Here is a 25,904-nt window from a genome sequence, read left to right as displayed (position 1 = left end):
GGTCCATATTGACTGCAGAACGAGATCAGCGCGCACATGCCGAGGATGATAACGGCAAGAGTAAGATGAGATTGATGTAATACATTAATGAAAGTAAACATTAACGTGCAACGTATTGCGGAGTATCTTGAAAGCACAGTAAAGCCACCCCAGAACCACCATGGTCTAATACCCAAACGCCATGCCATCGCTATTAGTATCCAGACTGGGCAAAATGTGCTGTTTTCTGTCCTACAACCTGAACTTTGCGCTCATCTTCTTGGTGAACGCCATGTTGAACGCTTGCCTCTTCGTGGTCACAAAGCCATTGGGGACCAAGCTCGAGCAATCTTGGAGCTTGCTGGCGTCGCTTCCGATGACTGCGAATCGGTCCCATGCGCTCGTGAAAGCGGTAGACCAGCTGTTTGCGTCTTCGGCAAAGTTGGACCATGTGGTTGCTGTCTGCAAAGATAGTTAGCGACGGATCAGGTGAGAGAATCAAGACGGTGAACACATACCTGTGAAGAGTTTGACATGAGAAGATCGCTTTGGAGACTGTATGGGGCCTTGCGGTCCTTGGTCTCTTGGTAGAAAGTGTTGTCGTATCGGAAAGGTGTCGAGTCAAGACCCTTTCCGGCTTGTGATGGGTCGTCGTGGAACTGGACTGCTACACTGTGTGCACCCATGAGGGCAACGACATCATCGGATGAGAAGCCCTTCGCAGCGAAGGCGCCCAAGATGCTTTCGAGGGTGCCACGGCTGCTAGGTACACTTCCGACAGGCGCGGCGTTTGAGCTGTCCTTACGGCCAACCAGTGCTTGCACTCTGGGGCCGAGCGGGCACGCTGCGATTGCTTGTGCGCCGGCGAATTGGATCATGTCTGCGGCGCTGACTTGGTACTTGTCGCTCCAGTCCTTGAGTTTCGTGCAGATAGCGGAGAGACCGGCGTTCTCTGATCTTCCACACTCGTCTGTGAGAACGAGACTGCCGTCACAGCCATTGTTGATGCAGTCGTGGAAGGGGGCACGGAGGGCTTGGTGAGCATCCGCACCACAGCCAGCGAAGTCGGCTTGAAGCTCGGTGGCGACATCAGACCAGACGGAAGGACAGCTAGAGCTTTGGCGAGGCCATAGGGAGAAGGCCGAAGTTGATGTCGCCGTAAGGGCAACGAGGGTGATGGCGGAGTAACGCATATTGGAGAAGTAGCGAAGGTCCTTGGAGATAGTGTTGTGTTGCTCAAAGATTCGACTTCAACGATCGTAATGATACCAGTATACGAAGGTAAGGCTATCGAATTTGGAAGAAGAAACAAAGAAGAAACCGTGCTGAACTGTTGAGCCTGACGAAACCAAACTCGAGAAACTCCAAAGAAATATATACCCAAACACCAACGTTCGCCGCTCTCAACGGCTGACCGTTAGATGGGTCGCGATCAAAATTAGACCGATGGTGATGACAGCCGTACCGACGCATCCGCGCAAAACTGTAGGAAATTCGATAAACACTAAACAGCGATCTTACCCACCGGCAATCTACAGTTCCTCACCCTCTGCATCTCTTGTATCCATTCTGACCGATTCGAGCCGTACCCACTTCTAAGATCTGACGATTCCGGTCCATGGCATTGGTGGATGGGGGTCGTGTAAGCCGTTGGCGACCTCGCGCTACATGCGACTTCCTGCCTAGTATCGCGCACCGGAACACGTTCCCAGTTACTAATGTCGAGCTACAGCAAGGCCCGGACCCTGACAGGTGTGATAGACGTATCTTCAGCGCTGGCGCTGACAAGTGGTTTCAGGGTTTCGCGGTCATGGAATGTTGATCTTGGCGCGTTGCTGTGTTGTTGTCGGTGCTCAAAATCCCCGACGTGAGATCGACAGCATCGGCATAAGGGTGATCCACAGAATGTTTCCAGAAGCAGTGCATTCGTCGCACAGTCTGCTCGGACCTCAGCATGGAGAGCCGAATTGGTTTTTTCGTCGTCTCGTTTGGGCACGATGAGATTCTGAGTGCGTACTGTCAGGTCTGAGGGTTGTTGCTGACACGGCGAGACATTTCGCGATAGTTTGACAAGACGTCAGGGCTCGCCCGCAGCGCGCTACTAGACGGTTCCATAATTAGATTGGGTTCTACCAGCGATTCCATCCCGATTCCATCTCATGCAGGCCCTGCTCCTTCATACACAGATTCAGCCAGACCCTGGAGTAGAGTGATCTATTCCCAAGTATTCGGTACTGTGCTACCTGCGCAGACGCAGGCGAGAGCGAGGCGTCCTGCCGGCAAAACCTTGGTGTTCCGGTCAGCGCTACCCCACTACCCACTCATTAGAGCTCCGATTCATGCAGGTTGTCGCTAGATGTCGGAATGGTTGAAGCGACGCAGATCGATGTGAGATCAAGCTTTCGTGGTGGCGGTAGCGTTGTGGAGCAACTGCATGTTCGTGTAGACATCTCGCTCGGTGGTGTGTGCCGAATCACGGCCATCATCTTAGTCGGTGGGGACTGACCGGTATCTAGGTCGTTCACGAACGAGCGGAGGCGAAATGAGTTAGGATGTATTAGTTATCACCCGTATAAGCTTCTCAGGCGATGCACAATAGTCTAGCCCCGTAAACATATCAGCAGATGGTAGTATTGTTTCCATTTCAGTTTGAAGAGCAGAATTTCCTTCGTACACGTAGAATCTTTACAGGCAGCCCATCATTAGAGACTGGCATCAACGCATCGTACTAGACCTGTATAGTACTCCCGGTCGACGATCAGAGATCGACTCGGATGTCCAGGTCACAGCCCACAGCGCCTTCAGCTCGAACCGGTCAATCCCTCTCCAGCTTGACCATTCCTTACTTCTTACCATCCTTGTTGTGCGTCAATTTTTGCCTCTTCGACGCTGCCGCTTCCTCTTTCGCACGAGGGGGTACTTGCCACCCGTCTGCATCCACTTCCATTATGTCTGTGTCGATCTCGATGATCTCATGGTTTTTGATCTCATGAATCCGACCTGCGGAACGGATTGCCGCTGTGGGGGATGAGGGAGGAAACCCCTCAGTCCAGGACTGCAATGCCGCCTTCGAATCCGTCCCTTCAGTCGTGAGGCCCATCTCTTTCTCCAGGGTCTCGACCTTCTTCTTCAGTAATTCGTTGCCTGCCTTGCACAAGAACATGCTCAGTTGCTTAGGAGCGAGCTGGCCGTCGAGCTTCTTCCCAATCAACTTCTCCGCAAGCCCCATGAGCAATTGGTCGTTGTCACCGCGGCACGACCTGACAAGCTCTGTAACCTGCTGCGAGCTCAGCGCAAGCTTACCGACGTTTGTAATGAACTTGTCAGTCAGGTGCTGAACACACTCTGGCGCGTGTAGAGTGTGAACGCAGATGAAGCGGATGCACGTCTCGATCGAGAAGCTTGCTCCGGCAAGAGGCATCAGTGCGGGTGTGCACAGGGCGGTAAGCCACTGTGAGATCGCAATAAGAGCAGCTTCATGGATCTTGATCTGAGCTTCGCGCATCTTGCCCTTCCCGGAGACGAGTTTTGCCTGGCCATTTCCACCTCGCAGCTGTACAGCGGGTACGTCGAAGGTGAAGTTGATTGCTGGTGCGCAAGGATGCTTGGCGAGGGATGCAAGAGCGCTCTGAGATACAGCCATCAAAGCAAGACGAGGCGCTGATGCTACACGGCGGCCATACATTGTAAAATCAATGAGCCCACCGCGCAGCAGGGAAAGGCGCATCATGGGTTCCCACTTGGTCACGTCGGCAGAATTGGCCTGGAGCTGTCGCAAAAATAGGCGGACGTCCGCCTTCGAGAGTCGGGACATCGGTGTCATTTTCAGCGTGACCGATACGGTTGAGGAGTGTATCAAGTCGTGTTGCGTCGAGGTGGGTGGAAACCAGAATATCACTCAGATGGACTGTGATAGTAGTGAGCCGAATGGGCGTTGATTAACGACAACGCAAGAGCAGAGTGGTGTAGTTTGGTAACCGTGGGTGAGTCTCTCATTCACTTGGTACTGTGGTACTGGCTCTGGCCAATGACAGACCAGCGTGATGATGAGGGTCAACGAAGCCACTTTCTTGTGAGTTAGAAGCACCTGCTGTAGTATCGAAGACCGCGATGAACTCATCCACCATATCGGTCATTGTACGATGTCCTCGGGCCACGTCCAGACGTCGAACTGGATGCTCTGCCCCCGAGTGCGAGCTGAAGCGCAGATGTTCGAGATTCCCACATTCCTTTAGAGCGTGTAATACTGACGACCAAATGCCAGTCACAAGGCGAAGGTCAGAGAATACAGCTCGTCGCAATGTCGTAGACTGACTCCTAATAATAGCGACTAGGTCGTTTCCCTGCAATGCGCAAAACATGAGCTGGAGTACTTCTAGCTTAAGGCAAGCGCAAGAAGCAACCATGTGGTGAACGATGGCTGCGGCATAGTTAGTCCGATCGAGACTCATCGTGAAGCTTTTCAACTTTGGTGCAGTGGCAATGATATTTCCGACCCCATTCTGCCAACCAGGTGTGCGAGAGAGGTCATCGTTTCTAGACAAGGCAGAGAGAGTGAGAACTTTGAGGTGCGAGAAGCGATAGTGTAGTGTCCTCAGAGATTGCGTAGGTATTTGGAGGGCTGAGAATGGTAGGATAGCCTCCTTATGCAGCGCAGTCCCACGCTTGCACTTGGCCATACGAAACTCGTTCAGACGGACCTCGCTGTTAACGATGGCGTCCACGACAACCTGAAAGCATCTACTACGAAATAGGCGATCAGTTGCGGAAAGAAGACTGCTGGATTCCGCGAGCTGGGATCCCCTCGGATGGAAGTGAACGGCCGTCAGGTTGGTGAAGCCTCGCAATGCTCGAACAAGGCCATCGTACAAGCGGGTTGGATACTCGCTTTCCACGACATACGTGAATGTGGGTGCTTCGTCCTTGATATCTTTGTCTTGGATGCCAGATACCCTGGGAAATCGTTTGGGTGGCGGAAACCTGCCGACACGGCTAATAGCAGCGAGGACACTATACTCCGCTGATGTCAGGAGCTGGATCTGTAGGACTTTGACAGAACCACGGAAATGAGGCGACTGCGCAACGTTGATGAGACGGTTGAGAGAGGGTGGTCCAAGAGTAGTCTTTAGCCGGGAGAAAGCGCGTTCTACAAATACAGAATGGGTGAGGAAGCGACATCTCTTGGATGCAAGACGAAGGCTTTTATGAGACGAGAGGTTAAGAGTGGCAGCAACGAGCTCGAACAGCTCGACAGGAAGTTGCTCTAAGTGCGAAGTCATGATGGCATGCTGACTGGAAGCTGGGGCTGTGAATCAAGGATGTTGATGGGGACGGGTGAAGGGTGGCACATGCTGTCAGGGCCTAGCCCGGAGCTAAGAGCCCGTGATAGCGTCAACCCCGCGAGTCCAGGAGCAGCGCACGACCTCAACCCAGCGAGCGACGAGAAGCCACGCTTCTTCCGAGTGAACAGCACTGTCGTTCACCTTATCGGCTTCATCTACTTTTTTTCTTCCACTTCGCTCCCCATCACGGTTGCATCGCCCACGGGTGCCGAACACCGGCCACAACGCAGTGGAGCCCGACAAAGATTTGACAGGACCGCACCTGCCGCCAACAGCTCAGACAACCACCATGGACTCGATGCGCAGCCTCAACAAGTCGCTGCCCAAGACAAGAGGGCAGCACGACGTGCACCAGTCCTTCCGCACCGCTGCCCTCAACGTGACGCACCTGTACAAGTCCGCGCTTGCCGACATCGACAGGGCCCGTACCGACGGCTACCAGGAGGCTCTCGATGAGCTGCTCACCTTCCTGGACAAGGAAAATATTGGTGTGGGCGACGGCGAGGGCTGGCGAATACGGCAGTGGGCCACGGAACGACTAGACGGGAGCTTGCCCAAGCAGACGAGCAGCGACAGCGACGACGAATACCTCGACCACAACCGCGCCAGAAGCTCATCACCCATCATGGACCGAACCCACGGCATAGACGACTCACGCACGCTGGCACCCACAACGATTACGGACACACGCTCTGACTCTGCGCCGCCCCTCCAGATGGAAGCTTCTACGACCGAGGCCGACATGTCGCCACTACACCACATCTTCGAGTTCTCTGCAGCCCAAGCTCTCCCGTCTGAATCGCCAAACGAGACCGCTGCCGCCGACATGTCAGCTGCTGCCCGCCGCGCTTTCCCTGCTTCTCGCCGCCCCACAAACCGCTCGTCTACCCGAAACCTCCAACGATCCGCCGCCCAGAACCTCTTCCAACTAGGCAACGGTGCAGGGCAGAAGAGACGACTCATGAACGACTTCTTCAATGTCGATGGCTTCAACGACCGGCGAGACGGCTCATCCGGCGGAGGATCCAAGCGCGGACGCATGTCATAGCACCGCAGCTCGAAGCCTGAGGGCCTGTCATCGAACTCCAGGCAATGACACGAACGACTGTTCGACGAATCACGACTACTTGCATCATACCCAGACGGCGCACAGGGCTAGTGGATCATTTTTCATACGCATTGGGGGAGGCTTACTAGACGCATTCTGTGGTGTTATTGATTTCGGAGGCTATATACCTTTTCGCATTTTCTACGGAGTGGGACATTATTCGGGGGTGGAAGTAGATAGCGGTTTTTTTTTTGGAGGGTGTTAATACCATCATTACATGTCCTCAACTGTTGCATGCCATATGCAGTGACTCATCTCGTTCGTGAAGATGTGATTCCCAAACGCCGATGCATGCCCAAGTTTGTACTCAAGTCTTTCCACCTACAATACCTAGGTATACGTTCCAGGCTTGTGACCTTCAAGCGTCTCCTTGTATCCCTCCCATTATGCAAACCACCGATATAACCCCAGGCCCACCATGACGGCGCTTGTTCCTGTTATTGCCATTCCCCTACTCCGCATTCCGAACATGCTTTTGCTGGCTCGTATCGCGGCTTCGTTGGCTTTGATCTGTGAATGGCCCGAGACGTACGTGAAGGCGCCGAGGCCCAGAAATGTAGCGCTTCCTAACAACCATGTCAGTACTGAGGTAGATACAGTGTGTTCTAGAGTACAATACCGACTACGCGACATGGAGTGCAATCTTCAAATTCCGCTCTATCGTTCTTGAGAGCCTCCTTGAAGGTCGGAGCGGAAGGAGGTGGCAGTACCATGATCGCGACACCAGACAGACAGACCCGCGACTAACTCAGATGCAACACGCTGGCTCTATCGTGTAAAGATCTTGCGACCAGAAGTCTGCATGACATGCTAGCCATGCAGGGATCTTTCTAGCTCCGGCAGCTCCCCGCCCAAACTGCCCCACGACGCGGACCTCACGTCTTCCCACGCGCATGGCTCGCAGCTGACATTTCCCACCATGAGCGCAATCGAAGCTCTCTACATCTTTGATGAGCACAAGTAAGACGCGTCTATTCCAGCGATTACGTCATCCGTCGCTAACATCCTCAGCACTCCACTGCTCGAACACACATACCTCAACCGCCCGCCTCCATCCTCCGTCCTCCTGCCTCTCTATCTCGCGCATCCCGCCCCCCGGCCACCGCTGATATATCTGCCCAACACCAACCCGCCGACACTGCTATACAGCATAATACAGGACCAGCTTCTGTTCCTGTGCCCGGCATCAGCAGACACCGATCCCCTCGCCGTCCTCACCTTCCTCCACCGCCTCACCGACGTACTCGAAGACTTCCTAGGGTCTCCACTACTGGCGAGCAAGATCGAGGGAAACTACGATGTCGTCGCGCAACTACTCAGCGAGATGGTGGATGGCGGAATCATCGCGAACACAGAACCGAACGCGCTGAGAGATGTCGTCGAAGCGCCGAATCTACTCAAGAGTCTACTGGGAGGAGTGGGACTTCCTTCTTCGACACCGAGCTCGCTCGCGCCCTCTGCTACTGGAGCATTTGGTCTAGGCGGTGGAAGAGCAAGCCCACGACTAGGACCATCACCGACCTCAAGTCAAACAGGCTCACCGGTGCCGTGGAGAAGAGCGAACGTCAGGCATACGAGCAATGAGATGTATGTGGATATCGTGGAAACACTAGAGGTCACTTTGTCACCATCTGGTCGCCCTTTAGCCGCAATGGCCAACGGTACGATCGCCTTCACGGCCAAGGTCTCCGGAATACCTGATCTCATACTACACTTGGGCTGCGCAGGTGGCATACAAAACGCTGTCTCGCTTCCGGTCTTCCATCCTTGCGTTAGACTGAACCAATGGAAAGCGAGGCCAGGTGAACTCTCGTTCGTACCGCCAGACGGTCGCTTCGTGCTCGCTGGGTACGAAGTCGACTTGCTAGGCTCTGCAGCACTCGATGCCTTCTCCACAGAGAAGAACGCGAAATCTTCAAGTCCAAAACTAAACATACCAGCTACAGTATCCGTCCACCCCTCCCTCGGCCCGACCGGCACAGACTTCGAAGTCAAACTCCAACTCAACCCACGCTTCAGCGAAAACAAGCCCTCCCAACCCAGCGCAGCGAAAGCGAGCCTGGGACGCGTATCTTCCTCGACAGGAACCACGTCCGCCCCCGCGATCGAAGAGATGACCATTCACATCCCGCTTCCAGCGTCCGTCAGAAATGTCGCCGATCTACGCGTCGCTCGCGGAACAGGAGATGCAGGCTACGCGCCCGGCGACAGGGCAATAGAATGGCGGATTAGCAGTCGCGAGATAAGCAATCTCATGTCGCAAGACCGGGGTGGAGGCGTCGGTGCTACGGCTACATTGCGTGGGACTGTTATTGGCCAAGACGACCCATCTGCGGAGGATGCTCTGGACGCCGGGGGGCCTGTATCGTTCGCGACGTCGACATACGATTACGATGATGATCAGGGCACACAGATCTCCTTACCTGCAGCTTCATCGTCTAGCGTGCCCAAGCCAGATAGCGATGCGAAGATCAAACAGGCAAACAAAGTCCTCATGCCGAGCTGTGCGACCATCAGCTTCTCCGTTAAGGGCTGGCTGCCGAGTGGAATCAAGGTGGAGAGTTTGAATGTAGACCAGAAGAAGAGTAAAGGCCTGGGCAGTGGTGTTACGCCGTACAAGGGCGTTAAGTATCTCTGTGTCAGTCGGAAGGGTGTAGAATGTAGATGTTAGAACATACACTCGGCTACGACAATGGAATCGATGAGACAAACAACTCCCAATGAGAGATATTCACGAGTTTGCTGCAGAATGTGCATCACATATGAAAGATGTTCGTGTCCATCGATGACATTATCAACTATAACTACCTGACATTCGTTGATGGCGCTGAAAATACACCCAGACATCCTATACTGTCTTATCAATGAATCAAGATGTCGCTCTACATACTCTTTTTTTTTACTGTAGATGCAAAGAACTACAGAGCAGACAGTACTCTCGCTCGATTGAACGCATTGGAATGCGCTCGCGTCGTGAAAGTCGTCAAATCATCGGTCATCTTCCACGGTGTACCTCTTCCTCCCTCCCGTACACCGCGTCAAGTCACTAGGCGGACCTAGTGGAGAGTGGTGAACAATGCGTCACCAGGTGCTGGGGCAACGGGCTTGTTGCCAGGCGCTGGCGAAACAGGCTTGTTGCTCGGTGCCCGCTGTCCACGGTTCCCACCCTTGCCGCCGCTGCGGTCGTTGCTCCCACCACGAGCACTACCCTCAGGCGAATTCCAGGTCTTGCGTGGTCGTCCTCCGATCCGCTTCTCGATCTTCTCCACTTTGTCTTTCAGAAACTGATGCTTGGCCACCAGCTTCTCCAAATCGGCCGCGCCCTTGGCGTTGCCAACCTTCTTCTGGTTGACAAGGTTATGGACCATGCAGTCAAAGACCGGGTCGTTTTCCGGGTATGCGAGCTGGCAGAGAAGGTCCATGAATTCGAATGACACATCCTGAGCACGGATGCGGTCGCAGAACTGCTTGGTGAACTGCGCCACATAGGTGTTGTTCAGGCCCAGGACGCGAGCAGCGCGGCAGATGTGCAGATTTTTCTTATCATACACGGTCTCGGTTTGGAGCCGGACAGAGTAGACCCTGCTCTGATAGGTCATCTCGTCCATCCATTTCAGATGTGCCGTCGCAGCATCAGCGTCCATTGACCCGGCAGGAAGAACCCACGAGGTCGCATCGGGGTTGGCGGTGAAGTACTTGTAAGCCTTGCCTGAGCACTGCATCAGGACATACTTGGGAACAGTGGCCAACTTGGCCTCTCCGAGCTTGACGACAACCTCGGGACCATTGCCGAAGACGACGCGCTGCCCATGTGACATGTGACGGATGTCAGCCGCAGGGTTGAGCTCTGGCATGGTACCAGTCTTGTCACGCGCCTGCCTAGATGAGTGGCCCCTGGGAGTGGTATGTCCATTCAGCTCGGCAGCGGGCGACGATGGAGCTGGAACCTTCGCAGCAGCCGACGCGACTGGCTTCTTCCCGTACTTGGACATGTCGATGCCGAAGGTCAGGGTCTTGGGTTTCGGGGCCGGAGGAACGACCTTCAGCGTCTCTTTCGTCACGAAATTGGGGAATGCAGATGTGACGAGTGATGGGCCGCTGGTGTTCTGTGCCGTTCCGGTCTCCTCGGGCTGCTTAGTGACGACGGTTGCAGACTTCTCATCCTTGACTTCCTCAGTCATGGGAGCATCAACCATCTCAAAGCTGTCTGAATCAGAAGCCACAGATGCGGTCTTCTTAGCCTTGGTCTCTGTCTCGGTAACAACATCGGCGCCATTAGACTTGATGCTTTCCGATGCTTCATTCTTGCGTTCATCCTCAGCGATCACTTCGTCGTTCGTGGGGACGGGAACGAGCGCGGCTGACTCCTGTTCAAGGCTGCTAATGGTCGCAGCCTTCTTCGCTTCCTCAAGGTTACCAATCGTCGAGATCTTCTCCTGAAGCTCAGCCTTCAGATTCTTCATCTGGCTGTTCTTCTCTTCAGCCTCGCGCAGAAGCTCCTGGTTGTGAGCAAGATGGTCGGTATTCGCCTTCTTGAGCTTCTCGATCTCAACCTCTTTCTTTTGGATCTGCGTCTCGAGATCGCCAATGTGGGTGTCCTTGTCTTGGACTGCGCCTTCTAGCTCCGCGATACGAAGTGTCTTGATTTCGACCAAGGCGTCCAACTCTTTGACACGCTCCTCTTTCAGGGCAACGGTGGTCTCCAGGGTGGCGATCTTGGGGTCCTGGCTCATGAACTCGGCGATGAAGGTGTTATCGTCATCGTCCTCGTCGGCCCAATTGGTCTTCTTGCCAACGGCAGCCTTTGGGTAAAGACCGTTCGATGCGCCATTGGTAGCCTGGCCGTTGGTCATGCCCTTCAGTACGAGACCCTTCTCCTGTTGAGGGTCTGGTTTGGCCTTGGGCGGTGCCTCTGCAATCTTGGGGTTCGGGGAATCGGCGGACTTGATCTTGCTACCGCCAGCAGCCCAGAAGGAAGGAGCCGTCGCCATCTTATGATATCGCTTGACGAGTGGGGTAGGAGTCGGGGGTTGGGGTTGGGGCGCGGCTCGTGAGGTGTGGGAGGTGGAGGTGAGGGCGAAGCTCGCTTGATGGACACAGATCGCCTAAGGAAGGCTCGAGTAGCGCAAGGTCGACAGAAGATTTTGGCGGTCGGGGCTTCGGAACGCAAGAGCTGTAGCTGTGCAGTTGAGGAGCGAGTGTGGAGAGAGTAAGAAGAAAGGTGAGGGAGGGCGGATTATGTACTGGGGAGGGAGCGGCTGGCAAAATTGAGGAGTGCGTATGAAGGCGGAAGTGTGCGAGGCGAGTCCAAGCTTTCCGTGGTGTTGAGGGTCGAGTGAAGACAAGCTTGGAAGGAAAGAGCGCCACACGAGGGAAATTTCGACAGAAAGCAGGCGCAGTCGCGCTGTCAAAGGCTGAACCTAGTTTCACCGCACATGCAGACAAGCATTGTACCGCTTCCAAAGCTTTTCACAGTTCCAGGCAAATCATGGTAGCGATGCGTTTACGTGCGCTGATATTTGAGATGACGAACCTCTGATAGGGCGAGACCACGGATAGACGAGTTTGCCATGTGCTTATCCGCTCCAAGGAAGTAACCCTCATCCAATCCCAAGATAATCGCTACTGCGAGCCAATATACCACTCATCCCCACCGAGTGAAGGAGTGATGGCACATGTACGCCTCCCGGTATGCACTCAGCCATGATGCCTCAACGACACTGTTTCCCTGTGCACTCCAAGTCCAGAGTCGACGGGAGTCGATCTTCATTCTCCATCTCTTTCCAGGGCGCCACCATGTTCATTCACGCTTCCTTTCTCGTGAAAGCATCTTCCCCTTTCATTCGGCATTTCAGCGCGCTCGCTGTGCGCGAAGGGGAAGCCGGTATCGCCCGGGGCGTGGTTCACTGGAGAGGTTTTATCACTGTGACACGTGCGAGGAAGGTTCCATTGCGAGATGTTGTCAGGGAAATCGAAGTAGTAATCACGTATTAATATTCACAGTGGTGTTCGCCCGTTGTAGAAGCTATGAGGCACGAAGTGATGGGGCGGAAGACGCGTCGACGCGACAGCCCTGCGATCCCCGCATCCGAAGTCCGAACTCGTCAGCCAATGGGAGCTCAAGGAAGTCTACATACACCTACATCTCTCCTGCATCGATAGCAACTGTTTCTATAAGATTACACCATGCCTCGTCTCGTTTCTCAAGCCTGGCACCGCTGCAACTATCTCCGAGATCATCCTGAGGGTCAGACCAGTCCGCCACCATGACAACCCAAGCCCGCAACCTCTTTCACCACCTACCCCCGCCAGCGGAATGCCTCGCACTCTTCATCGCAACCCTCGAGATCGTCCCTTTCGGCATCATAGGTCTACGAAACCCTTCCTTCTTCGCTGATGGCTACGGTCTGCCCATCTCGGCCGAGTCTGACACATCGCCCGCATCTGCGAAACGATCCAGCAATACCAAAAACACATACGACGAGGATCAGAAGACCAAGAAAGCCCTGGTTGCAGCGATAGCAGCGCGCAACGTTCAGAACGGTGTTCTCTTAGCTGTCTTCGGTCTGGTACTGCGAGACAGGAGGAGCTTAGGAGTTGCGGTCATGGCGGGATTAGTCGCAACCGTCGCGGACACGGTGATTGTCAGCGCGTATGGAGCGAAGGACAAGATCGCGGGTCACTACGTTGGCATCTTCAACAGCTTCGCGATTGGGGGAAGTTTGCTATACTGGGGAAGGAACGACCCGCTGTGGTGAAAGTACGGTCGAAGGTGTGAACAGGGGATGGAAGGAGAGAATCAGGCACGATGACCCGGCGGCATGAAGCGAGGTGTAGACATGAATCGCGGGGGTTTGCCTAGCGTCCAAGACAACCAGCCGCCATCCAGGCAGCAGTCCCTATCCTTATTCCTTCTTCTTTCATTCTTTTCATTTCGTTTGGTACTGACACCCACTATGGCATGTAAGCACACGATTCTACAATTAAATTCGTCGCCCTTCGCAGAATTAGCTGGATATGAACAGCCGGATGCCGCAGCACGCGCAGCAGCAGAAACGACATCTGGAAGAGCGCCGAAGAGTGTCAAGGATCGTCCCATTGGAACATTTCCCGCTCCTCTAGTCCTACCTCACGACGAGCTCAACTATGATCCAGATTCTTCACCGCAAAGTACGAAGGAATGGCTGAACGAGGAGTGTAGGAACAAACTTTCATCGGCGCCAAGAAGGAATAAGTTGTATGTGGTGCAAGTGCCTGGGATCAGTTTTAAGGCGGACTTTATGAGGCACTGGGTAGTACCAAGCGGTTACGATGAAGTCAAAAGCGAGGGTAAAGTCGGACCATCTCCTCCATCTGCGGATCACTTCGTCGACTATCTCACCGCATTCTATCACGATATGCCTGTTCGCCTCTTCCCCACGCCATTGACCTGGACATCATGGGGCTCCAATACCAAGTCCGCCAAGGGCTGTCAAAGTGCCGCTCTACCGAAGTACATCGGTCTATCACATGGAGATCGTTGTACCAGAATTCGCGTCCGCCCTGCGCCAGACACCGCTTTCCCTGCTCAACTGAATCTAGACGACATCCTCGATACAGCCATTTGAATCCTTCCCGATGACGCTTATGCAATGGTCCTCCTAATCGACCACGACATTTACGAGTCCGACGATGACGACTTCTGCTGTGGTAGAGCGTATGGAGGCAGTAGAGTGGCTGTCGTGCAGACTGCGCGATATAACCCAATACTAGATAAACGAAAAGGAGAGGAGATCGACCGAAACCACGTGTGGCCGTGGAGTCATTGCAAAACCTTTGTCGATGAATCATGTGCTGTAGAGGATGTAAAGGCAAAACCTGCGACAAAGAAACAGAAAGAACTAAGCAAGAGTGGGGCGATGAAAGCGGCTATCGAGGCCGCGACAACATATCAGCCTACATCATCGGTGCAAGAAGGACAGGCGCCTTGGTTCTCACGTCTCGCGCGTACAGTGTCACATGAGCTAGGACATTGTTTCGCGCTCGACCATTGTGTATACTATGCATGTAATATGCAGGGTACAGGTAGCATGAAGGAAGATGTAAGACAACCGCCATATCTGTGTCCAGTATGCGAAGCAAAGGTTGCACATGCCATTGCTGGAGAGCTGCACGGTGGCCGCGAAGACGAGAAGAGAGATTGGATCAAGCAGAGGTGCGAGGCTTTGAGGCACTTCTGCAAGAGGTTGGGAGATAAAGACATGGATAGTTCGATGTGGCAGGGCTTGAACGGGTGGCTGCAAGAAAGGACGGTAGCGATGTAATCTCGATGGCATCCCACGAATCTTTGCATCTGCGAGATACCCTCGATTCTTCATACTACCGATATTTGGAGGGGAAGTTTTAGTCATAGTGCGTGTCATTTGCTGATGCTTCGATGACACGTAAAGCATCAGCCCACGGAATTGCAGCAGTGGACAATTATCTCTTCTTACTTGTTTGGCTTTGGCGCGACGCAGCTATCTTAATGAAGTAATCCGTTCGCTGAAAAAAGACAAGATCATCGTGTGAGTTCCCAAGGACGTGGTTCAGCAAACCTAGATCGCCCACCCAAATCAGAGCCACGGCTTACGGACAATCCGTAATTGAATCTAAACGAATGATGATTGCTGAAAGACATCCCGTCTGCATGGTGAGACGCGTCTTGTGGTTCAGTGATGTGTTTTGACCCACGAGGGAAGTGTACCCCTCATTGCCCCACCATGTCCCAACACATGCACCTACAGTGAGCAATTTATCCATACATGACCTCAGTCGACAGTATGAGACGTAAAGTATAAGTATCCGGTTCTAGCCGTGGCCTCAAGCTGCGTCCTCAACTGCTCCTCAACGTTTTCCAATCGCACCTATCCAGCTTTCACCAACCCAATACAACCCACTTTGGTACGATGCTATCATCGAACCAGCAAAGCGAAGCCTATTCGGCCTCGCTCTTCGCACACCAGAATTGCATCTCGGTCAAGTTACAGGTGCCCAGCATGGCATCATCAGGTACCCATCTCAACCATCAGAAGCAAAGCATGGCGGGTGTTCAAGTCATCAGCGGATCAGGTCCCGGGGAGGGACCTGATCGTTGATGGCTTGTTCTGAGATCATACCGTTCAAACTTGATCTGGATAATTCCAGCGCGAAGGACAATTGCTGCTTCATGATGACCCCTTCCCCACTATGTTGGCGTACTGACTAGCTCAGCTTCTGCACCCAAGTCAAGATGTCGACTGATAAGATCACCTTCTTGACCAACTGGTGCGCTTTGCATCTAGGTTGAATGAGGTGTACGCTGACGGTGAACAGGCACGCTACGCCATACCACGCTCCCCTCTACCTTGCTCAGAGCAAGGGATACTTCAAGGATGAAGGCATTAAAGTCGCTCTCCTTGAGCCCAATGATCCCAGTGTATGGCCAACGCCATTGATCGTTTTTCAAGAGCTAATCATACCAGGATGTCACCGAGATCATCGGGTCTGGCAAGGTTGATCTCGGCTTCAAGGCGATGATTCATACGCTCGCCGCAGCCGCTCGTGGCTTTCCCGTGCAATCAGTTGGCTCTCTCCTCAATGAGCCCTTCACTGGTGTCGTGTACTTGACATCGTCCGGCATCACTCCCGAATTCACCACCCTGAAGGGAAAGAAGATCGGCTACGTCGGCGAGTTCGGAAAGATCCAGCTCGACGAGCTCACGGCACACTACGGCATGTCACCTGACGACTACCAGGCCGTCCGTGTTGGTATGAACGTGACCCGTTCCATCATCACGGGCGAAATCGACGCCGGCATCGGTCTCGAAAACGTCCAGATGGTCGAGCTTGAAGAGTGGCTCGTCAGCCAGAACCGCTCGCGTGACGAAGTGAAGATGCTACGCATTGATGAGCTAGCTCAACTCGGCTGTTGCTGCTTCTGCAGCATCCTCTACATCGGCAACAACGCTTTCATCGAGCAGAACCCTGAAAAAGTCCGCGCCTTTCTTCGCGCATGCAAGCGCGCGACTGACTTCGTCCTCGCGTCTCCTGATCAAGCCTGGGAGGAGTTCTGCAACTTCAAGTCGGCTATGAACACGCCTACCAACCGCAAGATCTTCGAGCGTAGTTTTGCGTACTTCAGTCCCGATCTTCAGAACGTGCAGCGTGACTGGGAGAAGGTCACCCGCTACGGCAAGAGGCTCGGTGTGTTGGATGACAGTTTCAAGCCTAACTACACAAATGAGTACTTGGCTTGGGGACTCGAGGAGGAAGCTGACGATCCTACTGGCGATCAGAAGCGGATGGTCGAGCTGCAGGAGGGTGTGAAGCAGCATGGAGGATTCAAACGTCTTGAAACCATGTCTGGCAAGACCGTTGTTGGCGCTGCTGCCCCGGCCGTATGATTCGTCCCCGAGTACTCGAATTTGGAGATCCAATCATTAGCTCCATCTTAACGCGTCGGAGATCTTTGGGCTGCTGTTCCATTGCCAGCATAACTTCGACACGAACAATGAAAATGTCACTCGCTCAAGATCTCTTTACTGCCCATTGTACGTAGCTTCTGTGATGCTAGTGACGAAGAGCCTACGTCATTTACCAGGGCTCAGGCCCATCACAGTCAGAGGAGCTCTGACGTAATCGGCAGCCAGACGACCATCTGCGGCCACCAAGTACATGAGTGAATGGCCATGCACGGTTTCAAGGCTTTCACAGTCACGCCATGTGATCCGCATCTGTCGCGTGTAAAGTAGGCAGAAAAGTGCGAGGAGGATGGCGATGCGTAAAGCGGCATATCTTTGTCAGAAGCAGTACAGGAACGGACCAGGGCGCTGTTGCCCACGAGTGCAGTCACAATCACGTGCCTTCCTCGATTGCGCGGTAAGCTTCCCAAGGTTGTCTCACGTTCAGTCGCCACCCAGTGGTTTTACGCTCACAACATATCACAGCTACCAAATTCCCGAAAGCGTCTCGCATCTCTTCCTAGGCGCAAGCATCGCCAAAGCAGGTACTACTATTACGGATTTAAACAAGCTCGCGTCTGTTACAACCTACACCCTACTAGTAACTGTAGGTAACAGGGGATTTTTCTAGTTATCTAGACTTTTACTCTGGAAGAAGGCTTCTATTACCTGTCCACGTGGAAAATCAGTGCAACATACGTCGTTTCTCTCACCTGGAACCCTTGCATCGTGAACATAAAGCCTCGTGCTATTTTCAGCTCCATCCTCCCTACACTATCGCAACAATATCTTTCGTCGATTCTTACTTATCTCCATCATTACTATTTACCAAAAAAATTCCAACACAATAAGAAACAGCCAACCAGAGAAGCCAACCAGAAAAGCCAGCAAGAAAAGCCAACAAGAAGAGCCTACAAGAAAAGCCAACAAGAAGAGCCAACAAGATACCGAACATCGAAAAGAAGATGACCGCTTGCTACATAGATTCGAGGGACTACCACGTAAGATGCACCCAACACGTCACACTTAGGATCAACACTGATGTGAACAGCCGGGTGAGGATCCAAAGAACTTCACCTTTTGTGATGCTTCTAAGCGCATGCTTGTCGCCAAGGACCCTGTCACAGGCAAAGAGGTCTGGATGGGTGTACACATCAACAAGACTCCCGGCAAAGACGACTTCGAATTGGAGCCCTCCTTCTACAGCTCTCCGAGCAGCGGCGAGCAGTCTCACATAGTCGAGCCCAAGGCTATCAAGATCACCGAGGATAAGACCACAGAGGGAGAACAGCCCAACGGCTCGGAGGTCAAGACCACCGACCCAGAGGCTCTCTTCTTCGACGTTGAGAAGGAAGCCTCCCTGGACGACTTGAAGGCCATCGCAGCCATGATAGCCAGGGTACTCAAGTTCACAGTAATACCTCCGCCAAGTGTTATCTCCGACATGAGGGAGTGGACTGCAGTCACCGGCTTTTCCATCTGGGCTGCGCCTCTCTGGGAGATGTGGCTGATTGATCACAACCAAAAGATCCCTGAGCCGGCTGTTCGGGATCCCAGCACAGCAGAAAAAGAGGCCAAGCCAACCAAGAACTAGGTCAGATTAGAGCCCACTGCTGATCATCCGAGGGGCGGCCGACCAAGGTGCATGGGTCCCGCTGCCGACGTGCGCGCTCAAATCCAGGAATTGTGAGCAAAGTTGAAGGAGAGGAAGAAGAAACTCTCAGCTGGCGCGTGAGGCCAACAGACTACGATGATCGTCAGGCTCCAACGAGCTCTTGACGACGAGAAAATATCTTTCATTCATACCTAGGTTGAGTCCAACAGGACGTCAGCGGAACTTGCATAGTAAGGGAGGCAGGAAAAGCGTGTCATCTTTTTCTACTTATCATCAGCTCTTTACCAGACTCAGCATGAAGCTTTTTGGAGAATATGGTCAAATTGATGTCAGCTTGACGCGACCATGACACAACTTCCTCTCCATTGTGATTTGCTATTGATTCCAAGAAACTCCACTTGACTTCTCGAACGCAACAGATATGCCTAACTACTATGCTTTTGAATTTGTGATCGTGATCACAGCCCATGCGACCGCGTCTCGCGCGTATCGATCCTTACGCTACGCATTCGTGCACCTTGTCCATTGTTGTCAAACATCTTGCCCGTAGTATATTGGCTACGCTGGGTTGGGTGGCGGACGGGCACCCACCCTCTGGATTGGAGCTGTCGTATTATGGATGAGCCACCAGTCAGGCTTTGTGCCTAGATGTTAGCAAGATTAGAAGGTCCAGTCTAAGGGCATAGCGATTTTGTAGGAATGACATTGTCACAGTGAAACCGACCAGACTGGGATATAGTTTACACTCATTATATTATACTACATACACAGTGCTCAGCACCAGACCAAGAGGAAAGAGGACATCGAAAGCCAACCATACCGGCTCCGATCCATGGGAAACCAATCCTCAAACGCCAAAGTATGCAGTTGAACCGTAAGCGGCCGTTGGAAACCCACGCCTTGATAAACACCAGTCAGGCCCGTGTAGGGCCTTGACATGCGACCGTACTCCAATCCTCTGCCATTACTCTTCCATTTTGTCGTTGTCCTTGTTTGCCTCTTTCGCAGGCTCTTTCAAGAACTGTGCGCGGAAGTCTGCGTTGCTCTTCGGCTCGACGTTTGTTGTTGTAGCACCTTTCGGTATAGCTGGACGACCAAGACCGGGCTTTCCTCGTCCTCGTCCACCGCGAGCAGCAGTAGGTCGGTTGACACGGTTTGGCTGGATGAAGCTGTTGCTCGCCTTCCACTCTCCCTTTTGCTTGTTAAGGTCCTGGACTGTACCGATGCGCAGTTTCCTCCCCTCGAAGTCTTTGCCCTCAAGCGCGAACTGAGCCTTGCCAGCACCTTCCACGGTTGTGAACTCAATGATCGCACCACCATGATGGGGTTCGAGCTTGATCCTCTTGAAGCCGTACTGTTCGACAAGCGGTTTGATGCGCACGTCAGGCACAGTGTCAGGCAGGTTGAGGATTGCAATGGATCGGTCCACGAAGGATGCGGGCTTGATAGCGGCTTCATGAGCAACGTCGCTATGTCCAGGAGTACCTTCGCGAGCGGCTGCGTTTTCCGTATTCTCGAGAGTTGATTGCACCTTTGGCTTCGTGTCAGGACGCTCTTTTGCGATCTCGACATGGATCTTCATGCCCGCAAACTCCTTTTCATGCATTTCTGCCACTGCTGCATCAGCGCTATCCTTGTTATCGTAAACGACATAACAGAAACCGCGATTGTTGCCAGTCGACCTGATAGTTGGGCACTTGGTCCTCTCAATCTTGCCGAACTTGGAGAAGGCGTCCTTAACTTCTCGTTCTTTGACCTTGAAGTTGAGATGCCAGATGTAGACTTCGCGACCCTCGGAGGTAGCGCCATCGCGTTTCTTTTTGGCGTTGGGGTCGGAGATCTTTGAGATTAGCTTCAACCCTTCAACGTCAGTATCGTCCAGCTGTGTCGCAGCGACCGCCTGTTCAGCTGAAGCAAATTGAACGTAGCAGAACCGGCGATGCGCATCGTACTTGAGTGAAGGGAAGCGAATGCCGATAATTTCTCCGAATGGACTGAAGAGGTTCCGGATCCAGGCTTCGTCGGCATGCGCAGGGTAGTTTGTGACGTATAGTGTCGTGCTTTGGCCTCGCTCAATCGATATGTTGTGACCTTCGAATCCTTTCGCCTCTTTGCTCAGAGCATACTGGGCTTCTTCGGGTGACTCAAACTCCACCACAGCCGTGAGACTATCCTTCTCCTCTTTCAGTACTAGATTGCGGACTGTGCCTGCGTCGGTAAAGAACTGGCGTATTCGAGTCTGTGTAGTGTTGAGTGGTAGCTTCTTCACGATGACTGTAGTGTGCTCGCGATCTCGTTTCGGTCCTGTAGAGCGAGCTTCCGATGGTGCTTCGCTCGCGACTCTGGCTTGACCATTGACCCCGTCAAGAGCCTCTGAGATCTCTACATGTTTGCTCTTCTTCAATACCGCGTCCTCGTCACCGTCCTCCCGTTTCCGCTTCGTTGAGCTGTCTCCGACTTGGCTATCTGGCGTGTCTTGTGGCGGAGCTGCAGCGGCCGCAAGTGCTCGTTCTTTCTCCCTCCGGACGGACACGATGCGCTCAGCTCGTCGTCGCTCGATCGTTGCGCTACGCACCTTTAACGCTGATTCGTGCTGCTCGCAATGGCTAATGTACATGTCGATGAGCAGCTCGGGTTGATCAATCGTTTGTAAGCGCTTCATGCCACGTTCCAGAATGGCAGTGGCCTGGGTGGGCGGCAATAACGGTTGACCTGCATTTTGCTTGCCCCTCGTTGCGTGTGGCGCCCACAGGAGCATCTCGAATATGTAGCAGCGATACCAGAAGTCGTAAGAGTCCTCTTGGTACTTGGTGATAGAGTCCTGAATCTGCCGGGCTTGATCAATGTCACCGCGTTGGAGCCAGAACTTGATGTGGGCACGCTCAAGACGGTACTTTCGGTCCGTCCATTCTCTGCCATGCTTCTTCATGCCGACCTCTCGGACGAACTCCAAAGCCGATCGAATTCCGACCTCGGCAACATCAACATCATCCTCCGTTGCTCTGGGGTCATCGAAAGCCCTTCGCCGAAGATATCCACACCAGGCGAGCTGGACCTTGATGAGTTCATCCAAATCAGTGTGCTCCAGAAGTCCAGATCCAGTGGCTGTGTGCTTGACAAGTTCAAGGTCCTCGAATGGCTTGTTTTCCGCTTCGAGTGTCAATAACCGGTGGGACCAGAGTGACCCGGACCATGGGCAATGGCGTGTCGCGCGCTCGAGAACGTTGAGTAAATCTACCGACCGGTTATCCTGCCAAACGAGAAACTCAACGTGGTCTTCCCATATGGAAGGATCGACGGGAAATCGGAGCGTGGCTCGCTCATAAAGTGCATTGACGAGATGGAAGCTGTAGACACCCATAGTCCTCTTCTCCCATTTCAAGTAGCGTGTCATGGCGGTGTACTCTGCAGCTTGGTCGCCTGCTTGGATAGCCTGCAGGAGTTTGAACTCGTACTCTTCGCGGTTGGCGTATTGCTGCTTGATGTGTGTATTCTTTTGCACCACTTCATCCATAACCTGCTCGTAGTGGCTTTGATTGTAGCGAGAATTGAAAGACGAGTATCTGCTAAGGGTGTTCGCCCATGTTGCATGTGGTTGGCCGAGGCGGTCGTTGTAGATGGCGGCTACCCTCTTCGCCTTCTCTTGGCTGAAGCCTCCTCGCTCGAGGTCTTCTTCCAAAACCTGCAGGTAGCGGTCCCAGACGAGATTGCTCTCTTGGAGGTTGTACTTGACTCTCTCAGCACCTTCTTGCAGCGCGTCCAGTAGCAGTTGGGGTTGGAAGAGCTCTCGACCAATAAGCCTCTCCTCTTCAGACCACTCCTCTGGGGGTACTTGCTCCCAAGAGCAGGCGACCAGGTAGCTCACATACTCGCCGTATGCAGCCCAAAGCTTTGCGCTGTAAGGTTCCTCTTGTGTTGCCTGCTTGTGCAGTTCGAGCACACCCATGCGCTGTTCCACATCCTTGGCCAGAGTCTTCTCGTCGTTCAGCCGGTAATGCCACAAGAGCTCGCCAAGCGGGTACTTGTCTGACATGGTTTTGTATGCATCGCGCAGAGTCTGGACCAACTCGTACGCGTTTGGGTCGGAATCGAACGATGCGAGGTGATTTTGGAGCCCTTGGTGTAGAGTGGTGACGAGCGAAACATGGCTGTAGTAGTCGAATGGGTTTTCCAGCAGCGTCTTGTCGAGTTGGTTGAGCCAGTCGATGTGCTGTTGGTCGAGAGAGCGAGTAATGAAATTGCGCGGTCGCGGTGAGGCCTCGGACATGATGCTAGCTACAGACTCACCGGAGAGGTTTTGTCCGAGGTGTTGCAGTCTGGCAAGTGGTCAGTGTTTGGTGGTGGAGTTTGCGCGACAAAATTAGGCTGCCGGAACGGGCAACAGCAACCCGTGATCACGGGCAAGCGCGACACCCGGACGTCACTGCCTGCCCCACAAAACACAAAGCGCGCTACACGTGGAAATGCAGGTGCAGTCGTGGTCTCAGCAATAGGGCAGACGAGGAAATTCAGCAAAGATGAAGAACTTACGTGACAGGCCGTTGGTGAACTACAGAGTTCTGGCGCGCAGCTTGTTGTTGCTGCATGCTGGCAAGGTCTGAGAGATGTTAGCAGATCCCCTGCTAGCTAGCGACCCATCGTCGTTTGCTGTAGCTCTTTCCTCCCTGCATCTAAGCTGCGGCTCCCTCACATTGGGGCCGTCTACAGCACTGTGCCACTACCCAAAGAAAGCGGGCACGTACCTGCAAGTGTGTCCATGCCCGGTGTGGATGTTTGGCGGTACATGGGGTTTGGGGTCGCCATGCGCGCGTCATGTGGCGATGCTATTTGTTGTGGCGTTCCCATCGCGCTGTGTACTCCTCTTGCGCCGTTCGCGATGTGGGCGTATCCCGGGGACGGCACACGCTGTTGGAGCGTCTGGGGCGGCTGCGGGGAGGACCTGATCTGTTGGCTTAGGCCCGAGGGTGTTCGCGATGGCATCTGGCGTCTTGTGCGCTTGCCCGGGGATCGGAGTAGTGACGGCGACGGGATGGTAGGGGCGGCTTGTGGTGTTGGGGTGCCCGCAGGCGAGTCCGACGGCGATAATAACGAGTTGATATCCATGGTGTACAGCGTTCACGACCTTTTGCCCTCGTTTGGCACGCACTGCAATCCAGCAGCTGTCTTGAATGCTACACGCGCGCCAGGCGTCTGTCGATGCTCTCTCTTCCTATGGTCGCGAGCTGCAGAAACTACTAGGCATCGGGTCCCTCGTAACGAGCGGCATGGGACGACAGCGGGCGTTTGGCGCGAAAAGGACCGTCGGAGGCGCGAGGCGATGGGGATAGCGAGTGTGATGGGAGATGACCTCGTCGGCGTCGTGGGTGAGAAGGCCTACACCCGGTCTAGAAGAAAAGGTGGTTAGGTGCACCAGGCAAGCTTGGGCCTGCGACTAATCGAGTAATGATGGAGCGAGCACGTCGCGACCCGGAGCAGCTGGATGCGGACTCCCGGAGTGAGCTGGCGGCGGTACAGCACGATGTTTGGCGCGTCACGAAATGCGCGTCAGGCAACGGGGTCAAGAGTCTAGGGTCGACGGTGGTCTGGACAGGAGCGGGACGACACGACTCCTGCACATTTCTTCTGCGTTCTGATCGCTCTGGTTCAATGATGATCCCGCTGCCAAGCCAAACCCCTGCAAGCGCCCTGCGCCAGCGCGGAGCCTTTCGCCGTGCCACAGAATTTCCCGCGACACTTCACAGCATTGGCATCATCAACGCCGCAGCGCCGTGGTGTCGAGCATCGCTATGAGCGCCCGGATACCCTCACGGCGGCTGGGGCAGTCAGGTAAGCTATTACTGGGAACATTGATCCCCTGCACCATTTTCTCCGCACCTATCGGAGCGCTAGTCGACCTTCCGGGCGGTACAACACCATGACGACTAACATTGAATAGCCCTCGCCGCACGCCCACACACCCAATGGATACCCTTAACCTCGATCCTTTCAATCTCACAGCGCAATATCTCGTTCGGGCGCAAGAAAGACAACGATGACCTCTTCAATACCTTCTCTTCAGGCGCTCATCGCACTGACGAGTTCAGAGGGGTCAAGAATAACAACGATGACCTCACCAACCCGATCCTCGAAGACTACCTATCGAAGAGGGCAAAACGAACAGGTGCGAAAGGAAAAGACGCATCAGCAGGGCCCGTACGCCCCACCCCTCGTGAAGGAGACTTCGCCGTAACCCCAACTTCCCTCTTCCCACCCGAAAGCGATATCCCCGGCTGGCGGCCAGACCTGAGCCCACAGGAGAAACTCGAAGTCAAGGAGAAATACCGCAAGCGAGAGCAACAAGAGGCGCTTAAGGAGGACAAGAAGCTTATGGATATGTCACTCGATCCCGACCAGAAAGCCCGCAGGCGTCTCGAGCGCAAACTCGTCATTTCCGGCGTGAAGCGCCACGGCCGCATGACAAAGGCGCAGAAGTTACTCCGTACCGAACGCCAGTCACTCTACAGGTCACAACTCCTTCCTACGTCTACCAAGAAGCTGCAGAAGGTCGTAAACCAGATCGCCGGAAAGACTGTCTCGGAAGCCCTCGTCCAACTCCGCTTTTCCCCGAAACGTGTGGCCCGCGACGTCATCAAGGGCCTCGAAATCGCGCAGAACGAAGCCATTGCGGCCCGCGGTATGGGTCTCGCTGGCGAAGACGCTGCGGTGTCGCGTTGGAAAAAGCAAAGAGCAGCTACGGATGCGGGGAGACCGAAGGATACTTGGGACTACAAGACGTCGAAAACGAACGGCAGTCTGGAGGCGAAGCCGGTTAAGGTGCCTTTCTTCAAGGACACGACGATCCAGTTGAAAGATGGGAGTAAGAAGGTGGTCCGCGACCCCAGCGAGATCTACATTGACCAGGCGTGGGTGGGACCCGGGCAGAGCTGGAAGACCCCTGAGTTCAGGGCGCGGGGTGCTATCAACATGCTGAAGCACCGAACGACGAGTGAGTTTGTCGCACACTTTAATTTGGACAATTGGGCGCTAACATTACTTGACAGGTTTCTCCGTTCTTCTCAAGGAAGAGAAGACGCGCTTGCGCATCTCAGACGAGATTCAGAAGAAGCGCGACAACCGCAAGCTGTGGACCGCACTTCCCGACCGACCCGTCACATCACAACGGCAATACTGCCTGTGGTAAACGATTGTACGAATTCAGTGCATAGCATATATTGCCGGTGGAAGAAAACTGGCTTGTACAATATACCATTCAAGATCAACCGTTCCCCATCATCCAAAGCAATACCAATCGCTTTATCCGGGTATCTCTCTATCACCCATCCAAGGTGCATAACGTATACGGCTGCTGCTGCCTTTACAACTTTTTGAACATGTGACAAGATCCTGAACGCCTTCGCTAT

The 25,904-nt window shown here is 53.8% G+C and overlaps 10 protein-coding genes across 10 annotated transcripts; 6 read left to right on the top strand and 4 right to left on the bottom strand.

Moving 5' to 3' along the window:
• Positions 1-231: 231 nt before the first annotated feature.
• On the bottom strand, positions 232-1,172 carry J4E86_001965 (uncharacterized protein; the record flags this gene model as incomplete). The annotated part of the gene is made up of 2 exons (XM_051442528.1): positions 232-441; positions 498-1,172. The coding sequence occupies 2 exons, from the start codon at positions 1,170-1,172 to the stop codon at positions 232-234; spliced, it is 885 nt and encodes a 294-aa protein (XP_051306116.1).
• Positions 1,173-2,821: 1,649 nt separating this feature from the next.
• J4E86_001964 (uncharacterized protein) lies at positions 2,822-3,802 on the bottom strand (the record flags this gene model as incomplete). The annotated part of the gene is made up of 1 exon (XM_051442527.1): positions 2,822-3,802. The coding sequence occupies one exon, from the start codon at positions 3,800-3,802 to the stop codon at positions 2,822-2,824; it is 981 nt and encodes a 326-aa protein (XP_051306115.1).
• A 1,808-nt stretch (positions 3,803-5,610) lies between these two features.
• J4E86_001963 (uncharacterized protein) lies at positions 5,611-6,369 on the top strand (the record flags this gene model as incomplete). The annotated part of the gene is made up of 1 exon (XM_051442526.1): positions 5,611-6,369. The coding sequence occupies one exon, from the start codon at positions 5,611-5,613 to the stop codon at positions 6,367-6,369; it is 759 nt and encodes a 252-aa protein (XP_051306114.1).
• A 979-nt stretch (positions 6,370-7,348) lies between these two features.
• On the top strand, positions 7,349-9,100 carry J4E86_001962 (uncharacterized protein; the record flags this gene model as incomplete). The annotated part of the gene is made up of 2 exons (XM_051442525.1): positions 7,349-7,389; positions 7,441-9,100. 2 exons carry the CDS (start codon positions 7,349-7,351, stop codon positions 9,098-9,100), a joined length of 1,701 nt encoding a protein of 566 aa, XP_051306113.1.
• A 385-nt stretch (positions 9,101-9,485) lies between these two features.
• On the bottom strand, positions 9,486-11,420 carry J4E86_001961 (uncharacterized protein; the record flags this gene model as incomplete). Its single annotated transcript, XM_051442524.1, has 1 exon — positions 9,486-11,420. The coding sequence occupies one exon, from the start codon at positions 11,418-11,420 to the stop codon at positions 9,486-9,488; it is 1,935 nt and encodes a 644-aa protein (XP_051306112.1).
• Positions 11,421-12,695: 1,275 nt separating this feature from the next.
• J4E86_001960 (uncharacterized protein) lies at positions 12,696-13,187 on the top strand (the record flags this gene model as incomplete). Its single annotated transcript, XM_051442523.1, has 1 exon — positions 12,696-13,187. One exon carries the CDS (start codon positions 12,696-12,698, stop codon positions 13,185-13,187), a length of 492 nt encoding a protein of 163 aa, XP_051306111.1.
• A 2,492-nt stretch (positions 13,188-15,679) lies between these two features.
• NMT1 (glycylpeptide N-tetradecanoyltransferase) lies at positions 15,680-16,832 on the top strand (the record flags this gene model as incomplete). The annotated part of the gene is made up of 3 exons (XM_051442522.1): positions 15,680-15,714; positions 15,763-15,865; positions 15,912-16,832. The coding sequence occupies 3 exons, from the start codon at positions 15,680-15,682 to the stop codon at positions 16,830-16,832; spliced, it is 1,059 nt and encodes a 352-aa protein (XP_051306110.1).
• A 285-nt stretch (positions 16,833-17,117) lies between these two features.
• J4E86_001958 (uncharacterized protein) lies at positions 17,118-18,483 on the top strand (the record flags this gene model as incomplete). The annotated part of the gene is made up of 4 exons (XM_051442521.1): positions 17,118-17,176; positions 17,376-17,496; positions 17,756-17,890; positions 17,941-18,483. 4 exons carry the CDS (start codon positions 17,118-17,120, stop codon positions 18,481-18,483), a joined length of 858 nt encoding a protein of 285 aa, XP_051306109.1.
• Positions 18,484-19,468: 985 nt separating this feature from the next.
• Positions 19,469-23,607, bottom strand: J4E86_001957 (uncharacterized protein; the record flags this gene model as incomplete). Its single annotated transcript, XM_051442520.1, has 3 exons — positions 19,469-22,820; positions 23,035-23,101; positions 23,247-23,607. 3 exons carry the CDS (start codon positions 23,605-23,607, stop codon positions 19,469-19,471), a joined length of 3,780 nt encoding a protein of 1,259 aa, XP_051306108.1.
• A 683-nt stretch (positions 23,608-24,290) lies between these two features.
• Positions 24,291-25,684, top strand: J4E86_001956 (uncharacterized protein; the record flags this gene model as incomplete). The annotated part of the gene is made up of 3 exons (XM_051442519.1): positions 24,291-24,330; positions 24,440-25,489; positions 25,545-25,684. 3 exons carry the CDS (start codon positions 24,291-24,293, stop codon positions 25,682-25,684), a joined length of 1,230 nt encoding a protein of 409 aa, XP_051306107.1.
• Positions 25,685-25,904: the final 220 nt, after the last annotated feature.

Source organism: Alternaria arbusti (assembly GCF_024043155.1).
Source record: "Alternaria arbusti strain BMP 1465 chromosome Unknown scaffold_2, whole genome shotgun sequence".
NCBI classification, from domain to species: domain Eukaryota; kingdom Fungi; phylum Ascomycota; class Dothideomycetes; order Pleosporales; family Pleosporaceae; genus Alternaria; species Alternaria arbusti.
This window is presented reverse-complemented; position numbering and strand designations above follow the sequence as displayed.